This window comes from Coturnix japonica, chromosome 5, assembly GCF_054131305.1.
Source record: "Coturnix japonica strain WE chromosome 5, WE-NBRP24, whole genome shotgun sequence".
Taxonomy (NCBI): Eukaryota; Metazoa; Chordata; class Aves; order Galliformes; family Phasianidae; genus Coturnix; species Coturnix japonica.
The window spans coordinates 25,564,903-25,578,632 of NC_140667.1; the positions used below are offsets into that span (position 1 = coordinate 25,564,903).

Below are 13,730 nucleotides of genomic sequence, written 5' to 3' on the forward strand. Positions count from 1 at the left end.
TGGTTTTGTTGTTGTTGCTGTTGTTTTTTACAGCACAGTACTAATTTTCTCCTATAATTATCTCTCCTTTGAGAACAATTATAAAGCTTTGATTATCTTTGCAGAGCACCAGCAGCACTGTTTAATTAGTTCTACAGGTCTTGACTGGGATAGACAGCACCAGCACGCTGCTCCTCCCGTGGCACCAAGCCTCTCATCTCCCCAATTACTCCCCATCCTGTTTCTCACTAGTTTAGCTCTGATTGCATCTGCGGTACAATTCTCCTTTGCATCAGCGTAGACAGAATCTTCTGTTGTATTTTATATTTTTCTTTCCGTTTTTCTGTGCTGCATAGAATGGATTGGATTGAAAGGGACCTTAAAGAACCTCATTTCAACCCCCCAGCCACAGGCAGGGTTCCCATCCACCAACTAGATCAGGCTGTCAGGGCTCCATTCAAACTGGCCTCAAATGCCTCAGGGTGGGACACCCACAGCTGTCTGGGCAGCTTGTTCCAGTGCCTCATCACCCTCTGAGTAAAGCATGTGCTCCTAGGTAAGATACTGGTGCTATTGGTTTGACACAAACTTCAGCTCTATGCTAACTATACCATGGAAAGCTTGAAATATTTAGAAATCACAGAATTTCTGAAGATAAGGGATCTTTCAAAAGCTCAGTGAAAATCTTGCTCTCTAACTGCCAAGGATCACTTTGAATTCAGATTTCATTGATACTGGTTTCTTTGTTTGTCTCAATGGGAGCCTAATTTACCCTTTTTCTCACTTTTTCCTGCATCTTTTGATTTGTTCTGTGGCCTCTTGTTAGTAACTGTTAGTTAGGGAGAGACCTGATTCACCTATGAAGATGTGTTGTGATACATGTTTATGGGAGATTCAATGGAACAGAAACTAATGACTTAATGTATGCAGGCAGTACAGAGCTTCTCCAAAACATCTTTCTTGAAGCAAGACCTGTTCTCTGCTCCTGTCTAGTTCCACTATTCAGCTGTGCGCATATGAAGCTTAGCCAGACAGGCAGTTTTTGCAGCCAAATATAATTCTTTGCTTGGCAGCCCACTGGAGTTCTTTTGCCTTATTTGCACCCTCTTTTCCTCAGCTCCTGACAGAGGCAAGTTTGTGAGCAGACATTAATTGGCACCTTAGAACTTTCAGGTCTATTACAGGGACACTCTCATCTGCCAATTTAGAAAAAGATTAAGAATATAAACATATGTAATATACTCTTATAAAATAATGCTAATCAGTTGGTTTGTTAGAAAAGCATATTTAGCATTTGTGAAATTTGGGGAAAGTCCATAAAATGGGAGAATCTCTCTTTGGGAGCAGACTCCCCATTTTATGAAAAAATATGCACCGACAGGTGATATGAGTTTGTCTTTTTGGGGTGTGTTCATCCTGATAACAAATGGTTGTGTCGATTTCACTTGTATCCTTGCCACGAGTGTTTTTGATACATTTCACATTTCAAGCACACTGCATGCTAAAGTGCTCATATGCAAGGTACGTGGGTTCCCACCAGGCATTTACAAAGTGTTCTACATAGCAATTCTGCTCTTAAATAAGTTCTCAAGGTTAATTAAATTAATGAACAATGTTTTCTCTATGATTTTTACTTTCTTTCAATCATTTTGTTTACAGACCAACAGTGGCTTATAAATGAGAGTAACCAACTAGCTGCCCTTCAGCAACAGCAGAGGGAATTTGCAGTGCAAACAGAATCTACACTGTACGCAGAGGCTGAGGTACAGAGCAGCCTTGGTCTGGAGATCTCCCCTTCACTGCTACAACAGAACAAGAAGAGACTGGTGCAGCTGGAGCTCTTGCGAAGGTGCTCCTTAAAAAAGGCAGAAAGAAACATAAGACGTAAAAAGGTCAAATTCCAGCTGGAAAGAATAGTCAAGAAGCAGAAGTTATTGGAAGCTAAGCAGAACTTAGAGCAGCTGGAAGCAAACTGCTGGCTCAGTGAAGTTAGTGTGAAACAATCTCACATCCCAAATGAAAATACTGCAGTACATGCCTCTGTGGATCACCAGTTACAGAAGAGGAGGAGGTCATTGGGTTCAAGTTACTCGCTGCACGGTCAGCATTCATTCTGTAACCTCCATCTGCCCCAGGTGCCCAGGTGAGTCAGCATCTACCAATTCCTCTGAACTGCCAAATATAAATTAAATTCATGGTATTTTCACTGGCTACCTATAATCCAGAATGCCTTTTAGCTTACTGAAACAGTTTTTAAAACATGTGATATCACTTAGTATATGGTATGTCACACTGGAGCTGTTTGCTGCTCTCCTTGGATTTATACAGAGACCTCCTTATCTGACATGGTCTTGCTGTTTCTTTCCTTCCTCCGTCAATCCCTTCTGCACTTTTTACCTCATTGTGATTGCTTTCCAGAGCTTGTTCAACTTTGTTCTTACCTTCTTCGTGTTGCTGGTCAATATTTGTTTCTGCATTATTTTATTGTGATTAGGGTCAAACTATTTCTTCAGAATACTTCTACTAGGATGATTCTGCCTTGGACTTTGACACTGAATAACCTTCTCAAGCCAAATGCAGCACTACACAGTACTAAAATGTCCAGGTGGTAGCATGTGTGTTAAGGCATGGCTCCAGAGGCAGGAAATGGCCTAAGTCTGCAAAGTGAATTTCTGTGACTTAAAATCATCTTTTGTTTTTAATTAAGACTTGCAGCTACTTGAGACTGTGGAGATTAAATACCAAGCTGTACAACTTAGCATCAAGGCATTAATTTGTTGTTAAGGTTGTTGCTTCACATGTCATTACTGTTAACTGCTAGATGTTGCTAGTATGGAAACATTAAGCATGTTATTTAAGCGAGTATTGAGCTTTATTTCTTTATTTCCACAGCTGCTTGTTGAATGGGGAAACAATCTCAAAGTTATCTACCTCGTCAAATATTGATCAATGCTCTGAAGGCAATACACCAGGGAAGCTTTCATCTGTGGAATACTGTTACAGAAAACTTAAAGACTTTTCCAGGAGCAATGACCTTAATGATAAAAAAGGTATCTCCTTTTTAGTACAGATGCATCTATCTGAAAAACAAAAAGTATCTTCATTTGGAAATAAAAAAGGAGCAGAAAGGGACTCTAATGATTCAGCTGTCATGGCTCATACTGATAAAAATGATCAAAAAATGGAAAAGTTGGGTGACAGCCCAGGGCAGGCTGGATGTCAAAAACAGACCTCTAAAGGCTCCTCTCCTGATCATTGTAAGGAGAAAAATGAGCCTGAAACCTTTATTACAGGGACAAGAATGACAAAAACAAAGGTGCTAGGAGATTTAAGTCAGCCTGCAAATAGCTGTCTAGAACAAAACAGAGCTCAGGTATCCAATAAAAAGACTAGAATGGATATCAATGCAAAAGGCCATAGTTCTTCCCCAGAAAATGTTGTTAACAAAATGAAGAAAGCAGTGGTTTATGGAAACTTGCCATCCCCACATCCAAACCAAGCAGCCAAGAATCTGAAGACAGAGCCCACCTCAGCCTTACAAAATCAAGAGAACTCATCAGTGGAACATCAAGAATTTCTGATGGTGGCAACGTCAGTAGGAAATCTCACTAAGATGAACACACAGGCACCTCTCTCTTATGTAGAAAAAAAATGGCATAGTGCTGAGCTGTTAAGTGCTGGAATCTCTAAAACAGCCACAGATGTGCTTGGGAACTGGCAAGAAGATGAGGAAAATGAGATTTCTGATACTGACAGTACCTACTCTGTAGATTCACTCTCCTGCGCTTATGCAAAAGCTTTCACAGAGAAGCTGAAGCAAGATGATTTCCACAGAAATAAATGTCTTGCCAACCCAGAAGATTCTGAGAGTGATGACAGTCAAATGTCACAAGATTCTCTGGTAGAAAAGGAAAATAAAGCCAAAAGGCAAAATAAAAGCCAATTTCAGAAATTAAAGGCCCACCGCCAGCCAGCTAAGCTTTACAAAAGCAGATCTGAACACCGTGTTTCATCTTTAGTGACATCGCACACATTGCGTAGGAGACTGGGAGAGGCTGAAAGAAGCTTTTCTCTGGACAGCTTGGGTGATGGAGAAGAGGTGCCAACAGAAGATCCAGTAGAAGAATCCAAATCTGATTCATCTGATGAAGTCCCAGCAGAGATTTTTTGGAAGTTACAAACCCCGAGACCACCAACTGTACAGACTGAGGGAGACCATGAGTCCAAAATCTGCAGCAGAGATCCAGAAGGGACAAATTACAATCTGAAGCTGACTAGTTCCTTCTATTTGGACACTAAGCAACAACCTGCTTCCAATAATGCTTGCAAGCAGTTTCTGGAGGATGCAAAGGTCTCTTTTGCAGCACAAGAAAGGTCATTTGATAGAAGACTCTATTATGCAAGTGGGAATCCTTTGCTTACAACTGATGCTTGGTCATCCTATGACTCAAAGGTTGAAATCAGCAGCCCCAGAATAACAGCACCTTCTTCCCATGAGCATCTAGAATTTCAAGATGCTCATTTCTATTCTTTGAGCAAACCAACGGGTTGGCTGAAGAAAGACGATCTAAAGCAGTCAGCTGCTGAAGTTTCTTTTGTTTCTGGCTCTAAGCAGATAAACAGCATTACTCATTTACCACTTGGTATAAAAGAAATAAACACAAGTTTCTCCTCTGACACATCAGAAGTACCTTTACCTGAAACAACAGCTGCAAGTGGAGGTTTTGAGAATGAGGAATGTACAAACACAGATGAAAATTCTTCCTTGGAATCTCAAGACATAACATCCACATTTGTAAGTTCATTAGGACCAAGCTCTTCTTTTGTTCATATTTCAGTAAAACCTGATTATTATGAACATTCAAGGGCAAATCATCCTGAACAAGAACAAATAAATGAATCATCCACTTACAGGTCTACCACTGAATGCACACAAGCGTTCAGTTGTTTGGAAAACTTCTCCACTGCAGAATGCTTGTCACCTATACCCAGAAAAGAGGAGGATTCTCTCCCTACAACTCACCCAGAACCACTAGAAGATCACAAACTGAAAAAGCCACCTTTTGTTTCTGTGTTGCCTGTGCACATTTTGGAGCAGAGAAACAGCTGTGTAGAAGCAGATTTAGAAGACAGTTTCCTCAGAACTATTGAAAAAGATGACCTAGATGATGACTGCAATAACTCGATGATAGAATCAAAGGTAACAGATTCAGCCACTGGCAGTACATCTGTCGGTGCATCTACTGCTGGATCCTCTACAGAACTTGCCTATAATGTAGTCTCAGCACAGGCTTCAGAAGTACAACAAGTACATTTTGGAAACTGTGTGCAGCTTTTTCCAAGAAGGGAAGCACCAGCGTGTTGTGATGAAAGTTTTTTTCTCAATGACTTAACAGATATGAAGTGCTCCCCAGGAAGCACTCATGAGCATCAAGTATTGGCTGGACAAGGAGCAAAATCAACTGTTGTGCAAGGTCTCCTCAGATCTAGGGAGAGTAACATGGAAGCAATGCAAGATACAGATTATGAACAAATACCTGCAGAAGCAGCAACTGAAAACACAGATTTTTCCTTACAGAAGATAACATATAGATGTAACCCTTTAGTTATTGCTTACAGTGCAACACCAATAGAGATGTGTGAAAAAGAGAAAATCTGCATGGAAACAAGCACAGATAGCCTATCAGAGATTGTGTCAGAGGAGCCTTCACTCAGAGAGAAAGATGAACATGAACCAAAGGATGAAGACTTGTCTTCGTTAAATCATTATGAATTTAAAAGCAAACCTGTTTCAAACAACTACTCCTATGGGCGTTCGCTAGCAGACGGTCCTGTAAGTTGCCTGTCCCAACACATGTCAGAAAATTCTACATTGTGTGTTGACAGTGTCAGAGAAGAAAGCAGTGAAAGCAAAGAACACAGTATGTTGAATTCTCAGGTTGTAGATCAGAAAGAGTTTTCATCCAAATATAAGAACCTACTGGTAAATGAAGTAAGTTATATCACAGTGAATGTTAATGGGCAGGACACTGAGTCCTTCCCTGCTGCTGTTTGTGAGAACACAGGTGATTTGCTTCCAGAATCCAATTCAAGCATATTTTACAAAACTTCAGCAAAAGCTAATTTTTTTCAAAGTGCATCTGAGACTGAAGATTATGATACGCTATTAGAGCATGTTACTATAGTGAAAGGAGATTGTGATGCTACATCTAATCATGCTGTGGAGGCCAGGGCCGCAAAAGATTGTTCTGTCATACATTCCAACCATCTTTGTATGACAAGCTCCTCAGCATCAACAGGGGAGAAGAACAATATGTGCAAGATGACTGACAGTTCTGTGGAATCTGATGCAACCATTCTCTTGGAAACAGAAACAAATAAATTCTTAACTGAAGCAAGAGAAGAGAAAGAAGCCCTTTTTGAAAGTGACTGTCCAGAGGACATTTTGCTTGTTGAAGATCATTTTAACTCAGAATTGGGAAGAGTATTTGAATACAACACAGATACACTAGGAACTGTTTCTCAAGAGGAGAGACTGCGTATAGATAAGGAATCCAAGTTTTTAAGAAACCCAGAAGCTGATCCAGAAGAAACTGTAGTTCCAGAAAAAAATGGAGTGGAAATGAAATCAATAGAGATAGAAAGTGTACCTGACTACCCAGCAACTAAAGTCCAAAGTGTAACTGCAGATAGGAGTGGTGAGAATTTTAAAGGCATCTATCTATCTCAAAATCCAAAGAAACCTATTGATATCATAGATTCTGAAGTTCAGTGTGAGTTTTATACAAATCTGCACCTCACACTTGAAGAGGCAGAGGAAGATGAATTACAGGTAGTTGGCACCGGTGTAGAGCACAGTCAGGAGTTGAAAGCACTCGTGCACTCTGATAGCTTTTTCCAAAAAGAGGAAAGTGAGGAAATAATCAGTGTTTATTCACCAGAGCTTTCTGGTTCTCTCCAAAGCTCTCCATCAGCTATGCATTCCCACAGAATAGATTTTACTCAGAATGCGCAAGGCTTACCTGATGCTTGTGAAGGACTTTTGCAGATGAACAGAACAGGAGAAAATGTGTTTAATACAGAGGACATAGATACAACGGAACTAATCACAGATAGGCAAGGAAATATTTTAGAAAAAACTGAAGAAAAAATAGATTCTAGCAATTTAACTGAATGTTACATGCCACATCGTTTGCCCCACGAAGACTCTGACCAGGAAAACAAGGTTAATGTGTGTGAAGCGACTGGGTGCGAAGAACAAGTCACTGCAACAAACACAGAGGGAGTGGTTATTATGAATCAAGAAGACATACACACAGATGAAAACGTTCTATTTACTGAAGAATCTCCAGCTCTGCATCAGATGTTCTGTAATGGGGGTGACAAAGAAGAAATTTTAAACCAGTTCAAGATCCCTGAAAGATACCTCACACCTTCAGGACTAGGAGAGAACATACTGTCAGTAGATGATTCACAACACCACAGTCCTCTTGAAATGAATGAAGATGGTGACTCAGAGGACTCTGCTACAGATACAAGAAATACAGCTATGGAAGATATCAATGTGTATGAATATTCAGTTGATGATAATATTAGTAATGACCAATACAGACCTGAAGAAGAATCTAAAAGTCTCCATATTAAAGAGAACAGCCATGTGTATATGAGTTGTTCAACACAATATCCTGAGCTTGGTGCTTCAGAAAACTTAAGCATTGTTAGAAGACTTGAGATTTGTGGACAGGGTGCTATAGGGTCAGGAATTGTTGATGAGAAAGCACATTTGAATGCAGTGAACAAAACGGAGAAGCAGATGTTTTTAGATAACAGGGAGGAGGTAGAACTGATTGTTCTACAAAACCTGACTGAATTATTTCCGGAAAGCAAAGACAGCTGTAATGATGACAACAGATTAAGTGAAATCTTAAGAGGAAGCCAGTGGGTGTCTACTAGCTTTTCTACAAATAATGGAGATAACAGCAAACAGCAAAATTCAGCAGCAACTCTGAAGTCTACAAAAAACATGCACGAAAGTTCAGTTAAAGATCCCCTGTGCCCATCCGTGAGTCACCTTTTATGTCTTGAAGTAAGTGGTAATTCCCAACTTGTTCAAGATGTTCCCACTGCTCTGAAAAGTCACACAAAACCATCAAGTGGCAATGTTGGAACTGAAGCTGTTCTTCTGTACTATGAAACATTAATGGAGAATGAGGCCTCCACTGGTACACTTGTTAAAACTGTCAACAAAAAGGGAGACAGCAATGCTCATTCTGATAAAGTTCAAAGTAAAAATGAAGCTTTCCTGCAAAACAGGACCACAAAGGATAGAGAGGAAGAAGACCTTTTTGTATTTACAAATGACTGTTCTGCATCTGGGCAACCTGTCAATGAGAACAGCTTTTCTTGGCCCTGGGGAGTGGGCAGTCACGAACCTGAAATGGTGGAGCTTAAGCAAGCGGCAGAAGGAAATTCATTTTCCTCAGAATTAGACTGTTCTGAAGATACAATTGAGGACATTAACTCACATGAAGAACACAGTGTAGACTTAATGATTAACAAAATATTGAAAGACTGCTTTAATTCCACAGAAGGAAAAGGTCAAGAGGAAAGGGATACTGTAATGCCTGATGAGCTGCTCTTCAATAATTCAAGCCTGCTTTCTTCTTCAGAGAAAGAAGCAAGGGAAGACATGGGGGAGAAAACAAGGCATTCTTTACAGGAAATCTCTTCCCAAAATGTATTTGAAAACATTAATACAGCTGAGACAGAACTTCACTCAGGAAGTTCATCACAATGTGATAACAAAGAGAAATGCTTAAACACACATTATACTCTAACAAGCAGTAATAATGACAGTACAAGATTTTCTGATGTCAGGATATGTCAGAGTGAGCCAAGATGTTATCAGGGACATGAGACTTCCAAAGACTGCTGTGTAGACTATCCAGAGGTCACTGCTTCTGAGAACACTTCGACCCTTTCAGCAAGGCTTCCAGATTACAAGAAGTCTTGTACTCCTGAACATTCTGCTGGTCTCCTGAATAGCCCAAGATCATTTACAAATGATCTGATTGACAGCAGTGGAGAGAAATGTAAAAATGACACTGTTCTCTCTGAAGAAACAAAATACTTTGAAAGTGAATCAACTGTTTTAAGTGCTTTTTCTGATGTTTCACAAAACAGAGATGAAAAGGATGACAGTTCTGCAGTTACAGAGGCTACAGATGCTCAGAGTGATAAAATCACTGAAGAAGCTGTGGGAACTGATCAAGAAGAGAAAACAATTCAAGATTCTTTCCAGAACTGTGATGACACTGAAGAAAATAAAATGCCTGAATACTTGGAACGCTACAGTAACACTTTTAGTGTGACTCTACCAGAATCAGGAGTGCCTGTTTTTCAAAGCTTAGGAAAGGCTGGCAGTAAAGAATCAAAGTGTGCTCCATCATACTTTGCAGAAAATACCCCAAGTGATATACCGCTTCACAACTCCAAAAACATAAGCGTTTTCAATGCTTGTTTACTTGATGACTCAAAATCTCCCACAGTTAGTCAGCTTGAAGTCTCACTTCAAGACACCTTTTTGACTGAGCAGGCATCGTCTGGTTCTGCTGATCTGCACTCAGTGAAAGGTGATTTTCCTCAAGCGTTCGCAGAAGTTAACCACCCATCCATGAGAGCATTTTCAGAATCTTCTCCAATTTCAGATAGAAACCATGGTGAAACTGGCACGTGTGATAGATCACACACAAGTATATTAAAACATTCTCCGCTTGCTGTTTTACAAATGCAAGACACTCAGTCTGATAAGTCTGTGGTATTTGATGAGCCAGTACATGCTTCAGGAATTATTTTACTTTCTCTTGCGAAAGCAAACAAGCATTACCCAGTATCAGACACAAACTCTGCTTCATATGAGAATTCTGCTGTAGATGTGGAACCTGTTTATGGAAGTAATTGTCAGCAAGTTGACAATGATACTGAATTTGATCAACACCACTGGAGTAAAGTTCCAGCACAGAAAGCTTGCACAGAACATGAGGAGAAAGTGCCAGATGATAATAATGCAGGTTCCAATATTCACGCTGACAGTTTTTCAACAAGAACAGATGATATAATGGGATCAGAAAGACTGAAATTTTCTTTAATGAATAATGAAAGTACCCCCTTAAAATTTTTACCAACAAACCATGGTTTGCCTTCCCAAGAATCCAAACTGGTGGAATTCAGGAGCAGAAGGCCATGTCCTACTACACATAGTGCAAAGAACTGTAAAACTGAACACAGACCTTATCTACAAAGTCATAGACTATCAGCCCCCGCCTTAGCTGTGTTTTCTGATTTAGATGATACTTTCAAAGCTTCATCTCTGGCAGATTCCTTGTTATATTCCGCATCTAGATCATTACAAGATTTAAATATGAGTGTGGAGCCTCCATCGCCAACTGAAGATGATCTTCATGTAATTGAAAGATTTTCAAAGCAAGAATCAAAGAACATTCTGCAGGTTAAATCTAAACCCAGATTCCACCAAAGAATGACACAAACGAAGAAGACTGCAAACTGTGATCCGAAAAATTTACAAAATTATGCAGCAAGAACCCGAGGCAGCCAGTCCTTAAAAGACAGTGCTGTTCATTCTCCATCATCTTTACTGCCCACAGCTCACAGTTCTGTGGGTGCGAAAGAAAATATCCATTCAAAGAGCAGTTCTGTAGCTCAGTGTAGTGAAGGAAGAGTTGTAGAAGCTAGGTACCAGCCAGGAGCGGAGTTATTTTCGCAAGACAGTAAAGATGCAATGCATTTTAGTTCAAGTGATATCAACCCATATATTCATCCATGGCAACAAGAAGAATCATGCAAGATTGGCTGGAAGCAGTATGTTTTTGGAAGTGCAAGTGATGTCTCTTGCCATCAAATGCCTTTAAACCTGGATAATCGTAAAGTTACAAGATGTTCTAGTGTGGATAATGGATTGAATTCTCAAAATTCTCCTTTTCACTCTCATCTCAGTTCATATGCTACAGCAAAAGTTTTATCCAGCACTTTAAGCAGCATTGAAGGCCTTCAAGGATGGGACAATGCCAGACCAGGCTCTGAATCCACGTACTCAAGTGATAGTAACAAGCAGTACAGCAATGCGTCCATTGAAATGCTGGAAACTAATCCAGAAAATGATGCTGCTAAACTTAAGAATCCTTCTGCACATCCTGGTAACTCTTCAGTGCAGGTTGATGAAATTGTATTGTTATATCCATCTGAGTCAGAAAGGTCTTCCAAAAAATCACTGGGGATTACCTGTGAGCAGGGAACACAAACAGTGGCTACAGCAAGGTATAAAAGGCAGAGAAGACATCAGAGAAGCTACACAGATGTTTCTGCAAGAAGGCTGGAAACAAACAGGGATCTATTTCAGCAGCATTCTTCCTGGACAAGCATGCAGAATCTGTCCATGCATCTGTCACAGCTTATTCAGAACACTTCCGAGCTGCTGGGAAACCTCTCCCAACAAAATATTATAGATAATGAACAGAGTATCAAAATCTACCAGAGAAGAACTGAAGAGGGTGCAAAAGCTACTGGTACTAGATCAGATAGCTGCACTCAGACTACAGCAGATATAGGCACTCAAACTGAGATTTTGGAAGAATCTCAAAACAAACATGAAGAAAAACGAGTGCAGACAAAATCAGAAAATGAACTGAGGCCAGCTAAAGCATTAAACTGCGATTTCAATGGAATCAGTGCAGATACAGTAGATAAGGTTCCCAAAAGGCAGGAGAAAACATTCTCTCTGGAAGAAAGATCACAAGAAGGAACAGAGATAAGAAATCTGGGCAACAGTGACTTCCATGACAGCCTTGACAGCATTTTGGAAGATTCCCTTATGTGCCTGCCTCTCTTACACAGAACCTCCACCTTAGATTTTCAAAAACCAACGTTAAACATGCAGCAGCATATTGCCCCTGCTAGTGCCAGAGTTTCAATCATCCCATCCTCTTCAGTGAGTTCAGGGCAAGATGATTCTTCATGCACTGTAGTTAGCAGCCCTACTAGTAGCACCTTTCAATCTCCATCATCTTATGTTCAGGATAAAAGAAGTGTCAATGAGCTAGAGGTTCCAGCAGAAAGAAAACTTCGTTACAAAAACACTCTGTTGGTGGATAGGGCCTCTTCCCCTATTCTTACTCTTAGTGCTAGTCCCAAAAGCCAGAACACCTTTAGTAAGCCTTTTTGCCCTATTAAGGAACCCTTGGGATATTCCAGTGATGCTTCAAACCCCCTTCACAGTCAGAGAAAGCAAAGATCAGGTCCACACTCCAGCATGGAACCTCACGTGGACAATTTTTCACAGACTGAAACAGACAGCGAATGCAGCATTGCTAGGGACAGCAGGGACACAAGAAACGTATCTGGAAGTTTCTTAGATAAAAAAACAGCCAAAAAGCTTTTAGGAAACAATTCAAAAGCTGTGGAACAGCAGCACAGACTCACTGTTGGCACACACACTACAATTTGTGCGAAACGACTGTACCACTCCAGCAGCACATTAGAGGTCTCTGGCCGCACGGAGTTTTTAACAGATGATGTCAGAGACCCCAGTCCATTGACACATTCACTTCATTGCATGTATGTCACCGGGAGAGGAAGATCTGTGCTTGGGGGAATCGGACATGAGAATTATGTTGGGAATTCTGATACTGCTCTGACTCAGAACCACTCACCACCAGATTCTGACTTACTTTTTAATCCAAAACACGGTGCCACGTGTTCAAGTCAGGCAAACGTTAACGAGTCCTCAGAACCTCTGGTAGGAGCAGCTTCTCTACAATTTCATGATCTGTGGAAAAACGAAAACAGTTGCTCTCTTCTCTCTGATGTGAGTGATGCGCAAATTTCCTTACAAAATGACAACACAAATTCTATCACTGAAACTGAATGCGACACTGAAATTCCTCTGAAGAAAAGTACTACTTTAGTGAAGCCTTACAGGCCTCGGAGCTACAGTCTTCGTGACTTACCCATACACAACAAGTTTAGCAACTGGTGTGGTGTTAAGGGCAGTCCTCCACCTTCATCACTCAGCTTGAGTGGCAGTGCAACTGACCTGCACAGCCAGGCAGAAAGCAAGCCTGGAAGCCAACAAGCAGTGGAAATCGAAGGGAAACCCGAGCTTTGGGGCAGCAGAAGCAGAGAGATTGAGAGACTTCAGAGAGAGCGTGCTCAGATCATGTCTGGTATACACCTGGATCTGCACCAGCATCCCCTTACTGTGGAACTGACTGAGGCAAAGCTGAACTATGGCATCGGTGAAACGGACGCGCTGCTGAGGGTTCTGCAGAGCGGAACTGCAGATGACCTGATGGCTGTTCCAGTAAAGCAGCAGCTCTATGAAAGGTAAATTCCTTGAAGTTGTTCTGTATTAAGTATTTTGAATAGACTTCACATACAGCTCCATAGAGTGTACATAAAGAGCACTTAATCGCTTAGTTGTGCTGAATGAATGGTATGTGAAGAGGTATTACAGTTATATAGTTAAATAATGATTTAAGAGAAAATTTGGGGGTTATTTAAGGAAATGTGGGTAAAAGTAGGATTTACTCTAACTCAGATTTGGTGTCACCTCATTCTTACAACTTCCGGTCACTCTGAGAGTGATCACGTGTTGCCTGGTGACCATGACAGTGTATTTATTTCATAGGTTTGCTGTGCCATAAAAATAATCCATGCATCTTGATTAAGAATCTCTA

At 40.7% G+C, this 13,730-nt stretch overlaps 2 protein-coding genes across 6 annotated transcripts in view; one reads left to right on the forward strand and one right to left on the reverse strand.

Annotated features, from left to right (window-relative positions):
- STARD9 (StAR related lipid transfer domain containing 9) overlaps nucleotides 1-13,730 on the forward strand; it is an 88,278-nt gene that overhangs the window by 65,163 nt on the left and 9,385 nt on the right. For both annotated transcript variants that reach the window (XM_015864679.3, XM_015864680.3), the window contains exons 23-24: nucleotides 1,639-2,122; nucleotides 2,872-13,377. In XM_015864679.3, coding sequence (XP_015720165.2) covers nucleotides 1,639-2,122; nucleotides 2,872-13,377 — 10,990 coding nt within the window. The remainder of the gene's footprint in view (nucleotides 1-1,638; nucleotides 2,123-2,871; nucleotides 13,378-13,730) is intronic.
- Nucleotides 1-13,730, reverse strand: part of CDAN1 (codanin 1) — a 53,459-nt gene that overhangs the window by 1,441 nt on the left and 38,288 nt on the right. For 3 of the 4 annotated variants that reach the window (XR_014946598.1, XR_014946599.1, XR_014946596.1), the window contains one exon: nucleotides 12,723-12,820. The gene's annotated coding sequence lies outside the window, so the exon portion shown is untranslated. Of the gene's footprint in view, nucleotides 1-2,829; nucleotides 4,210-12,722; nucleotides 12,821-13,730 lie in introns of those variants that run through there. The other variant, XR_014946597.1, reaches the window with a different exon arrangement.